A 12,728-nucleotide genomic window follows, 5' to 3' on the forward strand; every position below is an offset into this window, starting at 1 on the left:
CTCGCCTTGCTGGCCATGTTGCTTTGGATGCAGTCCAGGACACCATTGGCTTTCTGAGCACATTGCTGGGTTATATCCAGCCTCATCCATCAGCATTCCCAAGTCCTTCTCAACAGGGCTGCTCGCCATCTGTTCATCCCCCAGCCTGTACTGACACTGCGAGTTGTCCCAACACAGGTGCAGCACGTTGAACTTGGTCTTGTTAAACCTCATGAGAGTCCCAAGGACCCACTTTTTGAGCTTGCCCAGGTATCTTGGATTGTCTAGGATCACTAAATAGAACTATGGATATGACACATGCCTTAAGATCAGTATCCATCTGGAATGGTATGGAAACCAGGTAGGCTATCATCATGCATCTCAACAGCAGGAGAACCAAGGTTTGGCCAAGTTACTTGCTCCTTGAATGTCTTTGGACCTTAGCTCTGTTAAAATTTTTACCTATATTCTCTTCAGCATTTGGAACAACTTCAGCAGTAAGGCAGGCCAGGAAATGCAGTAAGTCATGTACCATCTAGATTGTTCTGAAGTTGTTGACCCTCACACTCTGGTTACCCAGAAATCTAATTATTATACAATAGGGCCACAATAGCTAAGGAAAAAAAAAAAAAAAAAAAAAAAAAAGACAGCTGTGAAAAAAGTTATGCAGTTATGCTGGTTAATCTTCAAAAAGACATACCAGATGAATCAGCCACTTGTGGCTTGGGAATGAAAGGAGAAAGTCCATTGCATCACTGGGCAGCTGGGGGTTTGAAGGGATGTTATCTTGGCAAGTAGTGTGAGTACATGCTACAGGCTATGTTCCAGAAAAAAAAATGTGTCACTTTTCTTGAAAATGAGAATGATCTGCTCATTTGCATAATATGGCATGACTGTATTGTTGACAGAACTAGAGTAAGGGAGTTCAGAGCCTGGGGCGTGCTCCTCTTTCTGGTTTATTTGCTCAGCATGGATTCTTTGCGTCATGCTGGTGTTGTCCAGGCCCCATGATGAGGAAAGCATGATACACTTTTAATCTAAGAGGACTAAAAATGCCTCTGACAAGGGTGTGGACAGGTGGGAAGGAGAGCAACACGGTGTAGCAGCACTTAACCTTTATATTCTGTCCCATGCTCATAGGTTACAGAGGGTTTGGGGCACTGGTACTGCAGCACCAATGCTGATAGTGCTCGAGCAGCCAGGAAAGCGCCGAGAGGTCAGACAAGGCGGTGAGGGGTGTGAAAGAACACGTTACATCAGTGGCTTGTGGTCTTTTCTTGCAGCTCTTCAGCTTATTACAGTATAGTGGGGAGGATTTGTGGTCCGTGGTGACAGTCACAGTAGAAGCAGTGGGAGCATTCCAAAGCGAGGCCTGTTACATCAGTGCCTGCAATCCCAACAGGAACAGTTCCATGATGCTCTTGCTCCCTTTGCTCTCCCATGGTAAATGGCTTCATGGGAGTGATGAAAGAAATACAATCATTACAAACGTCTGATGCCAGATTCTCATCCCTCTGGGATCTCCACGAAGCTTACCCTGTAATACTTCCCCCCATCAAAGTGAAGCAGTTTGCACAATCAGATTTTATGTCTTCCTGTGGTGTTTTGGGATTTCAGCACCCAAGTCTCCTGTAATAATTACAGCTGAATATAATAGGTGGGACTAAGTGACAAATGCTTAAAGCATAAGAAATCTGTCACCTGTGGTAGTTAATCCACGTCAGCCATGATTTTCTAAGTAACTGTCTGTCATAAAGTGCTTTTGAGTACCAAGGCCTCCCAAGTCATGGCCAATGCGCCCTCCTGCTAATCCATAAAATACAGCTGCACATCTAGTGAAAATCTGATGAGATAATGCAAAGACTTCTCTAAAATACCCTGGCTTGTTCAAATAGATATATTCAGACATGGATTGCATAATACAGACACAGGAATTTCTTTGACCCGGGGCTATAAAGTGTATTCACAAGAACTCAGCACCTTGAATCTGATTAGACATGTAATTATATTGTTATCTAAACTAATTTTATGTCTGCATTTAATTTGAACTACTGCACTTCTCAAAATTATATCAAGTCACTAGATTTTCATCAATATAGGAATTTGCTATTATTAGATGTAGCAAGATATCTCCTGTGTACCAGAAAACTCACAGTGCCGGCAGATCAATTCCTCCAGTATAGTCTGTACAAAGCTTTAGTTTGAACATAAAAGCTATTTTAACACCAATTAATTACTTTATTGTAATATATATTGCAAGTATTACACATTCATAATACAATAGTTGTAATATATAATATCAGAGATGTATTAGAGTCTCATTAATACTTCTCTGATATTATATATATTCTCTTCATAAGCAAGACACTCTATTGGAAAATATTTCATCCCCTGTCTAAAAACACTTTTTTTTTTTTTTTTTAATTTCGAACGGTTGTATTGAATCAATAAGAATAAATAAACGTTAGTAACTTTAGTGCATCACAGTAAGAATTCCGCGACTCATCGGGAAAGTTCACCCGCAGGCAAAATAAGCAAAGACAGCCGGCAAAGCGGCAGGAAGGGCACGGGCGGGACTTTAGGACACGACCGGAGGGGACGGGACGGGAACCTGCGGCCGCGGAGCCGCCCCCGCCCCGCGCCGCCTGGCGCGGAACCGCGGCGCCCCCGCGCGGGCGGCACGGGCACTGCAGCACCGAGAGACGCGCGCGTGCATAGAATGTTACAGGCTTCGGCCCGGGACAACTTTCTACAAGAACATTCTTCGTAAATGAAATCGAAATTCCAGGACAATATATTCCTCCAGGTCATGTTATTGCATGGTTTATTTCTTCGCTGAGTTCCAGTGTTAATAATGGCCTTGCCTTGTCATCTTCTTCAAAGGAAAAGTAGGTCAGAGAAATATAGAATGGTTTGGGTTGGAAGAGGCCTTAAACATCATCTAGTTCCAGCACCCCTGCCGTGGGCAGGAGCATCTTCCACAAGACCAGGTTGCTCCAAGCCTGATCCAAACTGGCCATGAACACTTCCAGGGATAGGGCATCCACAGCTTGTCTGGACAACTTGTTTCAGTATTTCACCACCCTCACAATAAAGAATTTCCTCCTAACATCTAACCTAATATCTTCTCTTTTAGTTTAAAACCTCACCCCATTGTCCTATTACTATCTGTCCATATAAAGAATAATTCTTTCATTCTTCATCTTTTTTTATAAGCTCTCCTTAAGTACTGAAAGGCCAACTCTTATTCAGAGATGAACTTGTAAACATAATGGCCCATGTAATTTTTGCACTTTTCATTTCACAGATAGACAAATGCCCAAATTTTCAATGAATTTCCACACTACCTGGTACCCAGTTCAATATGCTGCTATGAAGTGAGTTTCAGCCAGTAGAAGAAAGTAGAAAAAATTTTCAGGAACAAATCTCTGTGAAGAAGAGAGAAGGGATATAAAGAGGAAGGGTGATGTACACAAAAATGGGCTTCCAGCTATATCCCAATGCTAGCAGAGAACTGCTGGTAGAATCTTCTCTCATCTTCTCTAAACTGAAAAACAGACTGACTAGGAGTAACATTACACTGTCACATAAAAATTCTCATTTTAAAAAATAGTAGTGAAAGGAACTAAAGAGCCAGCAAAGCTGACTCTTCTATTCTATATTGCTTTACCATAATATTATAGGTCTAGAGGTCAGATCTTTTCACAAATGGCAGCAGAATGGAGTTGGTAACATTAAACCATGTATACAAAACTGCACAGAGGACTCCAAACTAGCTACCCTCAGAGTAGAAGAGAATTACAACTCAGTTTTAACTCTTTGCCAGAGATCCAGTTTTCCTTGTCATTTGTAAAGATACCCGTTTGATTCAAACAGAAACAGTAAAGCTGTGCCTAGATAAGTCTCTAGCTAGACAAAGATATCTTATTCTTAGTATATCTACACACATATAAATACATATATCCTGGTCCATGACTGAATGGGAAACCATTATGTGTCATTCCAACATATTTAAAGAACTGTGGCTGGGAAGTCACAGCTGAATGATTTTGGCTAATCACCAAGTGAGTAATGTCAAACACTGAATGTCTGGACAGTTTCCATTCAAATAACATTTCATCTTGAGCCAATAGTATTTATAAACCACTGGAATGAAATCCCATACTGTCATTTATCCATTAGTAAGAGACAGCATTACAGCTGGTTAAGATGCAGACTTACTTCTGCATAGAGGTCTCCCAGTTGTCACAGTGATACTAGCTCTTTCTGAGCCTCTCATGCCAGTTCTGTAGGTCTCCCCTGCTCACCTCTGTGCATTCTAGATGGTATTTATAAATTCAGAGAGGGATTCATCAGGTATGTGGGTGTATATTCAGGTAATCTCTGACTGGTTCCCTGTAATTTAAGGTGTCATTTTACATTTTAAGTTTTACTGTTTCAGAAACAATAAATGATAAAGGCAGATATTGGTCATTACTAAACATGTGTATTTAAACCTTCCCTTGCTCTCCAATCCCAGGCAGTGGTGGTAAAGAATGGGGAAGCTGTAAAATATTCCCATAGATCTACACAAGAAGAAGAAGAAGATAGAGCATATTTTTACATCTTGATCTTGCTCCTTGCTTTCTGCTTTCTCTTAGCCTCCTCTAAATCTCTCTTCCTTTATCTGGCCTGTACCCTGAACCTCTTTGGATGGTTATCTGTTCTCAGAACAAAGCCACTTCCCCTGCAGCTCCCTCATTGTGACATACTCCCACAGATCTCAGTGAGGCATCGTCTTTGGTTTTGAGGCAGGAATGGGCAAAATTGATAAAATTTTGGCACCCTCAACAGCAAGAGTTACTCCCAGGTTTATGTAACTCACTCTACACTGGTGTAGGAAAGCCTAGATTATCTCTGCTAAAATTTAAAAACAAAAAGTATTCTCTCTGTAACAAAAAAGGATAGGTTACTTTACTAGTATCATTACTGAGATATCATAAAAGAGAGTTTATCCAGATGTTTTTCAATACTTGTCCAGAAACTTCTCCATGTAAGAAGGTATAGGGGTCAGTATGACATTCTATCAAGAAAGCCTTAAGAGAAGTTGCCTTTGAAGATATCATTTGGATTCATCTAACTACAGGTGAATTTCAGCTGCATAGCTCAGTGGTTACACACACACACACACACAAATCTAATCTGTTTTAGGCTCGTGTGTACTTACACGTTCAAGTCAATATCATTCTTGCACTGGTTTGTAAAGCTAAGAAACAGAATCATAGAATCACAGAAATGTTTTGATTGGAAAGGGTCTTTGAAGATCACCCCTGCCATGGGTAGCAACATCTTTCACTAGATCAGGTCACTCAGAGCCCAATCCAGCCTGACCTTGAACATTTCTGGTGATGTGGTATCCACAGCTTCTGTGGGCAGCCTGTTCCAGTACTACACCACACTCAGCATAAAATATTTCTTCCTCACGTTCAAGCATAAATGCACTCTATTATACCATCTCCACAGCCAATATACAAAGTTTTAATGTTCCTAAGGGGACAGGATGCTATATTGGAGAGGTCTGTAGCAGCAACAAATTCCTCAACATCTCACCTCATTTAAAGCAATAAAGCAGTTGAATACCTAATTTTGTGACAATGGTCTAGAGTTTGATTTGAGACACCTTTTAGTCTGAAGACCATCACACACCTGTGATGGAGCAGACACTTTGCCATGGGATTAATGTTGCAATACCAAGAATCCCCTGGGATGTGGGTGTGGTGAATGGACATTTCCAAATACCAGTGTCCAGCCCTTAATGGGAGGTGCTAAACCAGGGCTGGTGTCACAGGTTATGGCAACATGAGGGACTCAGAAATTTCAATAGTCTGAACAAATCTTCTAATGTGCCATCATTTCTTTCAGGGAAAAAAAATAGGGAGGAGAAAAGAAAAAAATCCAACAAAGATGAAAGCAAGGAGACAAGACAGGAAAGCAAAGGGCGAGCAGCCCGAAGACAAAACCGAGAACAGAGGGAAAACAACAACAAAACACAGCCGAAGAAAAGGAAAGCCCCAAACAAAGAACAGGACCTGGCACCCGTTGACACTGCACATTAATGGCCCTCCATGATTGTTTAAGTCTTATGATGCTGCTATCTCTACCAGATCGCCCTGACATGTGTTTCAACCATTCAGGCTGCAAATGGACAATGCTACCAGTTATTATTAAACTTTAAACAACATTCCAAATACTTCTTATATTCTCCAAGCAACCATAGTTTATTAAAGAGATTGACATGAGCCAAGGAAAAAAATTCTAAAGATGGGATCCTTTAAAACTGTTATATTATATGCTTCCATGCATCTGTAAAAGGCAATTAAGAAATTTTGTATATAATAATAATAGGGTATAAAATATAGCAATATAATAATGAATGACTTTCAGATGAACAATGTTCTTTTTCTTTGTAAAATATTTTTCAAGTTATTGTTTAAGTATGAGACAAGAGATATGTCTAAATCAAAGATGAAAATCGTATCCCTTCATATATTGTACATAATTAAGAGAAGGAGGAAAACATTTCTGAAGAGCCAGTAGGAGCCCAAGGTTTTATAACCTCTGGTGGAGCAGGATGGGATTGGTCTGTATTTTCCTGGTCCATGCTCCAGACATGGGTGAGAAACATCATCAGGAGAAAGCCAGCAGGGCTTCAGCTGCTGAAGAATAAGAAGCAGAATCATCTGCAGCTTTGAAGACTGAATCCCCGAGGCAGAAGCAAACTGAGCTGAGCTCAAATAACACTCTTATCTGTGGACAACACAATGTTTTCTGGTCTAAACAGTGGTACCGTGTGCTGTTTTATGCTTTTTATACCTATGTGTAACTTAAGTCTACATTTCAAATCTTCTGGTGAATGACAAATCGTATTTGTAGGAGACAACATTGAGTTAATAAAAACCAGAAAAATAGATTATGTAAGTATGTGTTTTTCACAGTGACGGTGTCACTTTTTCTGTTGGGGAAGGGAATAGTTTCATAGCTTCACAGACAGAAGAGGACAACTTGCACCCACACTGTGCATCTAGCAAAAGAGTATCCACAAAAATAAATTTACAAACATATAAAAATGGCAAACTTCTGTCCAATTTTACTTAAATTCCTATTCTGGCTCTTCTATCTAACACAGAAAAAGTGAAAATCTCCACTGCTCAGACGACAAACCAAATCCTGTGGTACCATTCTGGGTATTTTAGAGGCTAGAGCGGCCCATCAGTGAAACACAGGTTATGCTACACACCGAGTTGCTGCTTAGAAATGGACTTACCCTTTCCAGAAACATGTCGAGGAACCAACATATCTCACAATTTGTGTTCTGTTCCCATGTTTTGCCCAATGGCAGCTGTCACAGGGGTAGCAGGCCACCCACTGTGGAGCGTGGACTAGAACAGGTGGCAGGAATCAGTTCCCCTCCCTGTTCACCATTTCTGTTTATTACAAAAGAAGAGACCCTGTCCAACACTGAAGCCTGTCTCTCAGGCTGAGGACACCTGAGTGACAGGTGCCAGTGATTTTTCAAGTAATATCCTAATCATGCAGACAGCAATGTAGGATGGTCTCCAGCAGTTTGCTTTGTAAGAGCTTTGTCTCTAATGATACATGTAGATGCAGTAGTCTAACCACACAGTGTTTAAGGCTTCCACAGTTTGCCTCCTACATTCATGAGAATTAATTAAAACTTTCTGTAACCAGTCCCTGATTTTATGCATTTATTTTTGCATTTGAGAAGACCAAAAGGCTGAATTTTACAGAGATGAGTATCATACACATGTAATACATCTTACACACAGTGGAGTCTGAGTGGGTGAGAGAGCAAAGCAGGGTGTGGTGAATGCCTATGAGGAGCACCTAGCAGTGGGAGACTGGAGCAGGGGTGACTATTTGTGAGCTCCCAGCTCCATTGCATAACTCATTTATACCCTCCTCCTGAGCAGTCTGGTTTCAGTCTCCCACTACTGATCCAAGCAGCAGCAGTCAAATCCCTCCACCAATGTCTTCCCACCTTGTTGGCAGCAGCAGCTGAGGAGGTGTTGACCTTAGAGTAGTGGAAGGTGCAGAATATGTGTGCACACTGAGGCCCTGGGTGATGCTGATGCAGAGAGAGAAAAGGAGAAATCCTCGTACTCAGAAGCATGAGAAATCCTCAGATTCAGAAGCTGGTACCAGAGGAGGTGAGGGTATCACAGGGCTGAGAGGCATTGGTGTCACAACAGAAAGGGGAACCCAGTGCTTCACACCCACTCCTACAGCTGCAGTCATTCATCTGTCTGATATGCTGGTGGGCAAACAGGGATATTCAGCTGCTCTGAAAGAATTTACTGTTCAATTTACTTCCTCCAAAGCCAGGTTTTTGGCCAGATGAAGCATCCCTACTTGGATTCAGCAAACTAGGTCAGCAGCTGGACCACATGAATTGTTGCACTCAGGGAAGATTTGTCTGCAACTCTTAAAAGTAACCAGTAGGATTGTTTTTTCCTTGTCTTGATTAAATATAGGAGCTAAATGGCAAGGGGGTTTGGTATGGAAGAATTAATTTTGACAGAATCACAAACAAAATCTATAAAAATGAAGAGGAGTGTTCAGAGAGGAATTTAAAAAAGAAGAAAAAGCAAAACGAGATGCTATACTCAGAATGTCCCAGATCTTAGTTATTCTCTACTACAACACTTGGAGGAGTCAAAGGAATGTCATTTATCTGGCAAAGATAAACAGAAGACTGGAAAAGCAGTATCAAGTAGTTCAAGAATTAGACTGAGGGAAAAGAAAAAGGGAGACAGGAAAAGAAAGTAATTTCGGACACAAATGTGAGTTCTGTTATACACTGTCACAAAAACGTTTATTACAGATCCCCTGCTTATGCAAGAGGCAGTGACAAGTCTGTTTTACCAAGAGCAGAACTTGGAATGCTGTTACCTTTCAGCAAGAAATAAAAATGTAAACAGAATTTGGCTCATGACAGTAATAATTTATAGCATTAGTACCTGAAAAAACATGCTACCTCTTTCCTGGAAATGCACAAGGAAGTTGCTGTCATGTTGCTTCCTCCCACACAGAAAAATGTTTGATAATATTGCCTATAGCCATGGTGAAACACTAAGAAGTATATCCAAGTCCCTCAGGCAATGAAAATTTTCTCAAGTCCTTGCACAGAAGGTAAACCACCCTGCTGGTAGGTGAACTACTCAATTGGGACTCCCAAGAAACTGAAGGAGAATATAGACCTTTGTAGGTCAAGTGTATTGCAATAACACCTTTTGCCCATCCAGTAATAAATGTGTAAAATCAGGAGTCAATGATATTGCATGCTAGTGAGAGCTAGTGAGAAGTCATAGGACCTTACTGGAGAAGATTTGATTAGGTAATATGAGTAGCTGTGACTCAATCTGTGCAAAATTTCTTCCCTGACAATTGCTTCCCAGTTAAAAAATATCTCAAAATCTTAAGAGTCAGTTTGAAGTGATTCCCAGAGAATTATGAACAGCTTCTCTTAAAATTGAACCTAAATTGAATGGACATGAATTATAAGCCAAATTCATAGTGTGCTAATTATTAAAGAATAGATCTGAAATAAAACACTAAATATCAGTTAAGGCCAGTAGATAAACACACATTAAGTGCTATTTCTGACAGTTAAGCTGCTCAAGGAATTGTCATCAGTAACAAAGAGACAGAGAAAACCAAACAACTGTTATGTCCCAGGCTTCAGACCTGTCTGACCAAGCTGTAGCTTATTCTCTCACCTAAAGATCCAAATAAAGGAATCCAATGTTAAAGAGTTTAAGTGGTGAACTGCTGAATCCTTCACTAAATTTGTCCCAGCAGCTTTATTCTGAGCCACCACAGCAGAGTTGTCAGGCTGACCAATGCACTAAATAAATGACAGGTTTTGCTATATCCTTTAGCAAAGTGGCAGCAGAAGAACCCATCAGCAGAATGAGACCATCATCATCACCATCATCCCCCACAATGAAGGTCTTACATCTCTACCAACAGCTTCTGTGTCCTTGTGGTTGATGTGCTGACGGGAAAGCAGCACATGACTATTGTTATTAATTCAGAAGAATTCCTCCATAGCCCTCATTAGTCACTATAATTATTCTTTGTTTCTGTGGTTTTAGGCTCTGAAACTTATTGAAGTCTGAACTTTCTGATGCAGCATGAATTTACCATGACACTTGTACTTACTTGCTATGCATTGTTATTTGCAGAGACAGCACTGGGTTTAGTTTGCATGGTTCTCATGAAGTTGCACAAATTCAAACAAAAACCTCTGCATAGGATGACATAACAGCTGATCATGGGAGCTAGTCTTCAAAGTGACATTCTGCAAGCATCAGCTGCAGCTTCAGTCTTTCCTAAATTCCTCAACAAGGGCTTGGTCACATTTGCAGGCTAAGATCTGCTACTTCACTGCTGTTATTTAGCACAAAGCTTACTCACTAAAGGCCTTGCACTCTTACAAGCAAGCACACTCTGATGTTACAGATCTAGAAATAATATTCTCATGTGGCTCTTGTTAATAAGGGGTTGGATTTTTCCTAGTATTTTGCAATAATTTGGCATAATTTAAAGAGAAGTGAAGTCAGTATGTTTTTTCACCATTTTAATATTGCATCTGCCCCTAACATTTTCCTCTCCTAACTTCACTGTGATACACCTAGTGGGTTTAGGCTTGCCCTTTCAGATCTGGAATGCTAATTTCATTTAAAAAGCAAGAATACCCATTGATTGATTTGACACAGAAATTTCATTGTTTTCATGGGCAAATTCTTGTTGACAGTGTTCTATGCTATCAGAGTGTTTCAGAGTGCTAGCACTGTCAACAAAGCAAAACCAAACCATCTTACTAGCAGACTCACCTTTATTCATGGAATCTCAGCCTGGGGAAAGAAGAATAGGGTAAGCAGCCTCTCTTGGATAAAACTGGCAGCACAACTTCTTCTGCTGTCACTACTGTGGAAGCAGAACAAATCCTGCATGTACCACAAAAATATGAGGCAATATAGCAAGCACAGGAGAGAAAAGAGTTGGTCTGCCACCTTTAAAAGGATGATGTGAACAAAATTAAACTAGTAACAGCAATCACAATTTCTTGTATAAAGGGAATAAAGCACTAGGATAAATGATCCCAGAGTTCAATTAATTTATTTCTTGATGTGCATATAGAAGGAAACCAGAGATAAGGCAAATTAATGCAGAGAAGGGAACAGAGTGCCGTCTGGTTGCAGATAAGGAAGAAGCTGAAAAACATGCTGTCACTATTTTTTAATCTACTCATTAAGTAATCCCTACTCATTTATAGTATCCTCCAGTAGTCTTGTGTCTAAACAGGTTATTAAAGTTCCACAGATGTTCTTACAGACATTGTCCAGGTCGAAGCAGTACAGGAACTAATACCTTGCTCTAGCAAAACTCTGGTGTTTTCCCAGAATATGACATTAAGTAACTGCTTCTGTGATTTTGAGGTAATTTTTTTGATTGAAAAACAGGAGGCTGTTCCCTTCCTACTTTAGGCTATAGCACAAAATACCTGGTTTTACAAATGATTCAATCCTTACTATATCATCCATGTACTGTTTAAATACATAGAAGTTCATATAGGAAGCTGCCATGAGAAAGGAAAATGTGGGTAATATTTCTTATGGAAATCAGCACAATCTGCTCAGGGCTGTGTTCCTTTTTCATAAGAAATGATGTATTGGTTTAGTCTGCTGTCAAAGTTGAACAATGGTACAAACTGAAAAACATCTCACAGCAAAAGAACAATTCCAAATAGTAAAGGAGGTCGTTTTTCACAGTGATGCTTTGTTCATAAAATAAACCTCCAGTGAGAAAATTACAACAGAATCTGTCCTATAGCTACTCTAATAATTCTGTTCTCTGACAGTTTCAGACAGCAGGAGGGAACTAAAAATGGGTAAACTATGTCCACAAGACACTGATGGATAACCACATATTCCTGCTAGTAATTGGAAAAGTAATATCCAAAATGATAAACTCAGTTCATCCTTTTATCAGCCCTTCCCCCACCCCCCCACCCCCCAACACTCCCCTATTTCTCCTAAACTAGATGATAAAAAAGCATCTGGTTTTGCAAGCCATAGACCAAATAATGAGAAAGGAACTCTCAGTTTGTTTTTAAACCAGGAGATTTTCTGAACAGTGGCTGAAGAGCACAATCCTGTCATTTTGGTGATAATGTCTCCCATGTCAGAAGTTTATGTCCTGCTGTCACTCTGTTTACCAATAATACCTGAGATATTACTCTCTTCTAGTCTGTTACTTCCATTAAAGAGTGACTTTGACCATTCACAGAGTGTGAGGAGCTTCTATTTTTTCCAGATGCTAGTTACTTCTTTCTAAAACATTTTTCTACGCACCAGCCCCTGCCTTCTGTTCCGTAGATATGCCTAAGACTGAGTGGTTTGGATGTCTCATGTGCTTGTGTGTGTGACTGGAGTTAGGGACGGAAAGACTGGTTGAGACTGCACTTTGGATCAAACACTTCTAAAAGAGGAAGGATATTCAATAAGCTAAAATTATACTTTAAAACACCTTGAAAGCCTGTGGGAGATCATTCACTCAATTTAGTCTCTTGTAGTCATCTTTGAGATGAATCCCGGGGGTAGAGCCTGACCTCGTGGGATACAGCTTTGGCCCATTTCTACACCTTTGGAATATACTGTGTTATTTCTGTATTATTCTCCTCACTA

General features: G+C 40.3%; 1 protein-coding gene across 1 annotated transcript in view; it reads left to right on the forward strand.

Moving 5' to 3' along the window:
- The window catches only part of RSPO3 (R-spondin 3), a 58,157-nt gene extending 51,231 nt beyond the window's left edge, over positions 1 to 6,926 (forward strand). Inside the window, exon 5 of the mRNA XM_021547154.4 lies at positions 5,881 to 6,926. Within this exon, the coding sequence (XP_021402829.1) occupies positions 5,881 to 6,074 (194 nt within the window). The 3' untranslated portion in view covers positions 6,075 to 6,926. The remainder of the gene's footprint in view (positions 1 to 5,880) is intronic.
- Positions 6,927 to 12,728: the final 5,802 nt, after the last annotated feature.

The sequence above is a fragment of the Lonchura striata genome, chromosome 3, assembly GCF_050655825.1.
Source record: "Lonchura striata isolate lonStrDom1 chromosome 3, ASM5065582v1, whole genome shotgun sequence".
Taxonomy (NCBI): domain Eukaryota; kingdom Metazoa; phylum Chordata; class Aves; order Passeriformes; family Estrildidae; genus Lonchura; species Lonchura striata.